Source organism: Sphaeroforma arctica, assembly GCF_001186125.1.
Source record: "Sphaeroforma arctica JP610 unplaced genomic scaffold supercont1.2508, whole genome shotgun sequence".
Classification (NCBI taxonomy): Eukaryota; class Ichthyosporea; order Ichthyophonida; genus Sphaeroforma; species Sphaeroforma arctica.
The window spans coordinates 1-6,164 of NW_014038050.1; the positions used below are offsets into that span (position 1 = coordinate 1).

Sequence of the window (6,164 nt, forward strand, 5' to 3'; positions counted from 1 at the left end):
ACTATATATATATATATAATATAATATATATATATATATATATATATATATATATATATATATATATATATATAATTACACACGTAATATACATATACACACACACACATATATATATATATATATATATCCACACGTATTATATATACAAGCATGTAAATGTACAAGTATTATATATACATGCATGTAACTGCACAAGTTTTATATTTACATTCATGCAAAGACACACTTTATGTACATGCACATAACTACACAAGTATTATATATGCATCCATATACATACCCACTGATCACATACATACATGTCAATATATATGTAATATATATAAATGCATGTAACTACGCAAGTATTATATATACATGCATATGAATACACACTTGTCGTATATACATGTATGTAATTGCACACGTAATATATGTACATGCATGTAAATACACAAGTAATATATTCACATGCAATACATGCATGTAAATACACACTTATTACATATACATGCATGTATATGGCATGTAAATACACACGTAGTATATATACATGCATGCAATGGCACACGTACTATACATACATGTGTGTAATTGCACGCATATTCTATATACATCCATTTGTACATGCATTTGCATGATTCCGTTGGATTTGAGTCCAGCAAACGTTTCGGTACCCTCTACCACCAACCATTAAATACCGCTGTAGTATGTGGTAGCAGCGAATATGTCAGCTCGGAAGCTTCAATACTCATTTATATAGTAGTTACTATTAGTTGAACCACGTTCTGTGTGTACTATCCGTGCCACGGATCGTTGGAATTAGATGATCAAGTCCATAGTACTTGCGTGTATATAGTAGTAGCATGTCTTACCATTGCCGCCATCATATTGTATAGGCCTGTTAGTTACAATTAAGTTTCAGTGTCGGGAGCTGCGGCAAGTATCGCTTATAGATAGCAGGACGCGAAGTTCGGTAGTTATTGTGGTAGGTAAAGATGGAGTACAAACTGACCACCTCTTAGATGCCCTATAGACAGCAGGCAAGCTCGGCTCATAACGATATATTACGACTTTCGAGTACATGTATACCTTCGGTCTTACTGTGGTACTCTCAAGAGTTGCTGCATAGTAAACTGGGTTTATAAACAGTCTCTAACTTGGTTGTATTCTACAAGGGTGTCCTTATACCCCTTGTTACAAAGCCCGTGATCCGGCCACACACGACGGTGAAAACCACACGCTAGTTAGAAGAGAAAGTATACTCAGAACAAAGTAAACGTTATATGCACAGCTTTATGAACTTTCAGTGTGCTACTAGAATAAGTCGTATCTAGTCGTACGCATTAAGTCGCCTCTACCCCCTTCCGCTACATCTCACTACCCCATCCTACTACCTACTCACTCGGAATACGAAATAAACGGCTTCTTAGGCTCGGCCTTATCGGCCTTGCTCTCGCACACTATCTCTACCGGCAAGCCAATGGATGCGGATAGATACTTCGTGTAGTGTCCAAGCACCTCTCCCTCTCTGAAGCGTACAACGGGCTTGAGTGCCTGAGCACCGTTGGCGGAGACTGCCGCCTTGGTCTGGCTGACAAAGGTCATGACCTTCTTCATGTGCGGTTTAACGGAATCAATGGACTTGAGGATGCCCACAATCTCCTTGTTGTTTTCGTACGTCTCTTGGTCCTGAGTGCGAGGTGGGCGTGTCAGTGTCAGTGTCAGTGTGACAACTCATCTACTATGTGGTAGGTCCATGGATTGTAGAATAGTTGTACAATGCTTGGGAAGTAAAAGGTCACGAGATGTATCCATGCACGAATCAACCCCCTTATCGGCACGGACATCATATAAATCTAATCTAAATCTGTCTATAACTATAACTACATATATATATATATATATACATGTATATATATTTATAATATATATATATACATACATATATATATATATATATATACATACATACATATACACACACACATATATATATATATACATATAAATGTATAAGTATATATATATTAACATATATATATATATATATATACATATAAATGTATAAGTATATATATATTAACATATATATATATATACATATAATATATATGTGTGTGTCTATACATACATATATATATATATATATGCATAAGATATCATTTACATATACAAATACTTGTTACACAAGTGGTCAATACTTACCTCCTGGTATAGTTGGGCTAGAGTATCTAGCGTTGCTTGTTGCCATTCAGGGTACACATCTGTGTATGTGATGGTGACCTTGGTAGGGTTTGTGGCCTTGCCCTTCTTCGGGTGCTTCGTATTGTTGAGCTTGGCACGCATGCTCGCCGCAAGATCTGTTTCAACACATGACACAAACAACGTGACATCAGTAAAGGGAATGAGCCGCTGTGTGAGTTTAAATGTGTAGGGTTTAGGGCATAAACCCTCCTAAACCCTATGTACCATTCTCCTGAGATAGCCAAGCGTGACCCAGCACGGTCTACGAACCACAGCGCATGACTGTGTAGTCACCCGCCAATCTGTTCAATCCTCGACACACATACCAGGACAGTCTCAGTATTGCGTTTTCTCTGCGCTAGCCCTTGCCTTGATTCGTTTGTGAAAGCGTTAGCCTAGACACACACGTACAATTTCATACCAAAAATCCACGTCCTATTCAATACCAAAAATCCACGTACAATTTAATACCAAAAATCCACGTACAATTTAATACCAAAAATCCACGTACAATTTAATACCAAAAATCCACGTACAATTTAATACCAAAAATCCACGTATGATTTAATACCAAAAATCCACGTCCAATTAAATACCAAAAATCCACGTCCTATTTAATACCAAAAATCCACGTACAATTTAATACCAAAAATACACGTATGATACAGAGTTTAAATACAGAGTAGTAAAACCAGAGTTTAAATACAGGGTAGTAAAACAGCGTTGTAGCGTTTGCACTATTCCCGCCACACCCACTATATATATATACAGGTCACCCTACTGGTGACTCTGCCCCTGAAACGTTCCTGGGACCTAAAGATACGTTGATACGTTTATGCACCCACAAACATACTTAATACAATCTAAACGCCCACACAAATATTCGTTTATACACTCTCACACATACACCAATACGTTTTGTCCACACACCTTCAATGTACAAGCAGCCCTCGATAGCTTCGTCATCCACGTCACCGGCTACAGGCCAAGCGGCGTTCATGATACTGCCTTCCTTTCCTAGCAGCTCCCAGATCTCCTCAGTGTAGTGGGGGCAGAATGGTGACAGCAGCAACGCTTGTACCTCGATGAAGCGCTTGAGCAGGTCTGTGATTGCAATAGTAAGGAAGCGATTGCTGGATGAATGGGGTGTGTGCTCTGGGTCTTCTCAGTGTAGTGGAGGCAGAATGGTGACAGCAGCAACGCTTGTATCTCGATCACGAAAGCGCCTGAGCAGGTCTGATACGGAAATGTTTGAGACGGACTTAAACCTTTTGAATCTGATCTACTATTTTGGGATTGATGCAATATTGAGAAGTTCTATTGAAACAGTGTATATGATAGGTTTGTGCATTGTTCATGCGTCCTGTATATCAATAGACAGTGTGATTTTAATCTCTTTATTTGAAACGAACCTAATACTTTTAAATCTGATCTACCATTTTGGGATTGATGTACTTTGAAAAGTTCTATTGAAACAGTGTATGTGATAGGTCTGTGCATTGTGCATGCGTCCTGTATAACCAATAGACCGTGTGATCTAAACCTCTTCAGTGTATAATGGGAGAAAGTTAGTACCTCAGCCAAACACTTGAGCCGAGTGGTTCAATTTTTTTTTTGGACATGGTACAACCGTTGGAACAGCTATGTGGATGATAAATACAATCGACTGCAATCTGCTATGTATAACTATATCATAAACCTGTATATATCACACCAGCCTATTTCCTGCATACACCGAACCTATACACTCTCAACCACCCTTGCACCACATACCCATACACTCAACCACCCTTGCACCACATACCCATACACTCTCAACCACCCTTACACCACATACCCATATACTCTCCATCACCCTTGCATTACATACATACCAACATTGAGGTCCTCGTCCTCAGGGCTTTGGAAGGCGATGTACGAGTTACGCGCATTCTGTAGGTCGTAGAAGCCCACCTTGAGCGCGTCTCGGTACAACATGCCGCTGAACGCTTTGTGAGCCGCGTTGATAGCTGTATTGATGGCACTGTCCAATACCTGTGTGTGTGGTTGGGTGAGTGTGTGGAGTGTGTGTGTGTGTAAGGGTGCGAGAGAAGTGGAACGCAAGTATGTGCGTGTGTATGTGTTTGTGTGTGTATGTGTAAAGGTGATCACAAGCATTACATTCGTTGTTAACTCAGCCCTACTGTATTATACACCAGATTGTACGACCAGATGCATGTATATGTACATGGGATTATATACGTGTGTGCGATTGAGGCAGGACAAGTATACATGGATACCAGAGTCTGGACTGAGTGCAAACGAAAGAGAGAGCTGGGGTAGATAGGGTTTCTATACCAATGCATTCGTGTTGTATAGCACACAGGTCGGTGTCTACGCTGACTATGAGGAGAGCAAGAACGGCTCAAGCCGCATTCGCAATGGTTTGTGCGTGTGTGTGTGCGTGTGTATGTATATACGTGTGTGTGTGTGTGTGTGTGTATACGTGTGTGTGAGAGTATGTATATACGTGTGTGTGTGTGTATGTATATACGTGTGAGTGTTTGTATGTATATACGTGTGGGTGTGTATGTATATACGTGTGTGTGTATGTACATACGTGTGTATGTATACACGTGTACCGCACAGGCGGATGGTACCTACCTTGTCGTGAAAGGAGGTGCTGGGGCCTGTACGTGTGGCTTCCTCGCCCTTGAGTACGGATTGTGTCCACTCCAGCTGAGTGTACATTCGCAGGATGGCTGCGTTAACTGTGGTGGACTCGAAGTTGGCGTCATCCATACCATCTGAGGGGATGATAGAGCCACACAGTAGCATGAGCATTGTTTAGTATGTTGTTGTAAGTATATATATTTGACTTAACAGTTCCATGTTTGTAAATATGAATACATGTGTACACTGGTCTATCACCGAAGTGAAAGTACCGCAACACATACACACCCATAGGTGTAGCTCAATTGGTATAGACAAATAGTACAAAAAACACAGAACATGTCAATGGAGTGAACTCGAGCTCAGTAGCAATACATTGGGAATATGGCTCAAAGTGTGAAGCTAGATCGTCAGCATAGATAAGCTGAATGTGAAATATAGATGGTTAGTACAGAGTCACCGCGAAAGACCGGCCAGAAGGTGATGAATATGAATACATCCGCACGCCCACAAACAGAACCTCGTGCACGTACACCCACGGAAGGATGCATACCAATCACACAGGCGTACCAGTGACCTTAGTCTACCACCCGTATGTGTATATGTATGAATATGCAAGCATACATACACACACATATGAATATGTACGCATACATACACACGGACATCTACACACGCACCACCTCACATCGCCCTCACCTCCGGCATCCGCGAGCGCAAAACGGGTCATATCGGCCCCGAATTCTTTGATGGCGTCGGCCAGAGTCATGAAGTTGCCTGTGCTCTTGCTCATCTTAGCCTTGTTCAGTAACAGGTGACCGTTCGCCCGTACTGCCTTGGGGAACTGTTTGTCCCCCCACACGGCACAGTGTGTATATAGGAAGAAGGTCAGGTGGTTAGGTACAAGGTCCTTACCACTCACACGCAGGTCTACGGGGTACCAGTACTGGAACTCGGTTCTGAGCTTGGCCAGGTTTTCTTCTGGGATGGCACAGTCTGCGGGGTAGGTCCCTCCTAGGTAGACGTAGTCCCATGCTTGGCGTGTCATGTGCTCGGGTTTGATGCCCAGGGGAGGCTCTCCAGACCCTGTAGATATAAGGTAACAGGGTACGTATGTGTGTATGTAAAAGTATGGGTAGGTGCGTGACTGAATGTACGAGTCGGTAAATATGAGTATACTTGTGTATTTGAATACATGTGTACATACAAATACAAATACACTGATATATATATATATATATTATAGATATATATACAGATATATATATATATTATATATTATA

At 41.1% G+C, this 6,164-nt stretch overlaps 1 protein-coding gene across 1 annotated transcript; it reads right to left on the reverse strand.

Moving 5' to 3' along the window:
* Positions 1–1,260: 1,260 nt before the first annotated feature.
* Positions 1,261–5,971, reverse strand: SARC_12693 (hypothetical protein). The gene is made up of 6 exons (XM_014293195.1): positions 5,581–5,971; positions 4,873–5,015; positions 4,104–4,263; positions 3,160–3,333; positions 2,191–2,345; positions 1,261–1,674 (listed from the first exon to the last, which is right to left on the reverse strand). The coding sequence occupies exons 1-6, from the start codon at positions 5,927–5,929 to the stop codon at positions 1,384–1,386; spliced, it is 1,272 nt and encodes a 423-aa protein (XP_014148670.1). The 5' UTR covers positions 5,930–5,971; the 3' UTR covers positions 1,261–1,383.
* Between the last annotated feature and the right edge of the window lie 193 nt (positions 5,972–6,164).

Excerpts from the sequence above, each read along its gene's own strand:
- SARC_12693 (XM_014293195.1), bottom strand. The coding sequence starts at position 5,929 with ATGACACGCCAAGCATGGGACTACGTCTACCTAGGAGGGACCTACCCC. Across the intron at positions 5,016-5,580 it reads TGCGCTCGCGGATGCCGGAG|ATGGTATGGATGACGCCAAC; the intron begins GTGAGGGCGATG and ends TCATCCCCTCAG. Across the intron at positions 2,346-3,159 it reads GGGCTGCTTGTACATTGAAG|ATCTTGCGGCGAGCATGCGT; the intron begins GTGTGTGGACAA and ends GTGTTGAAACAG.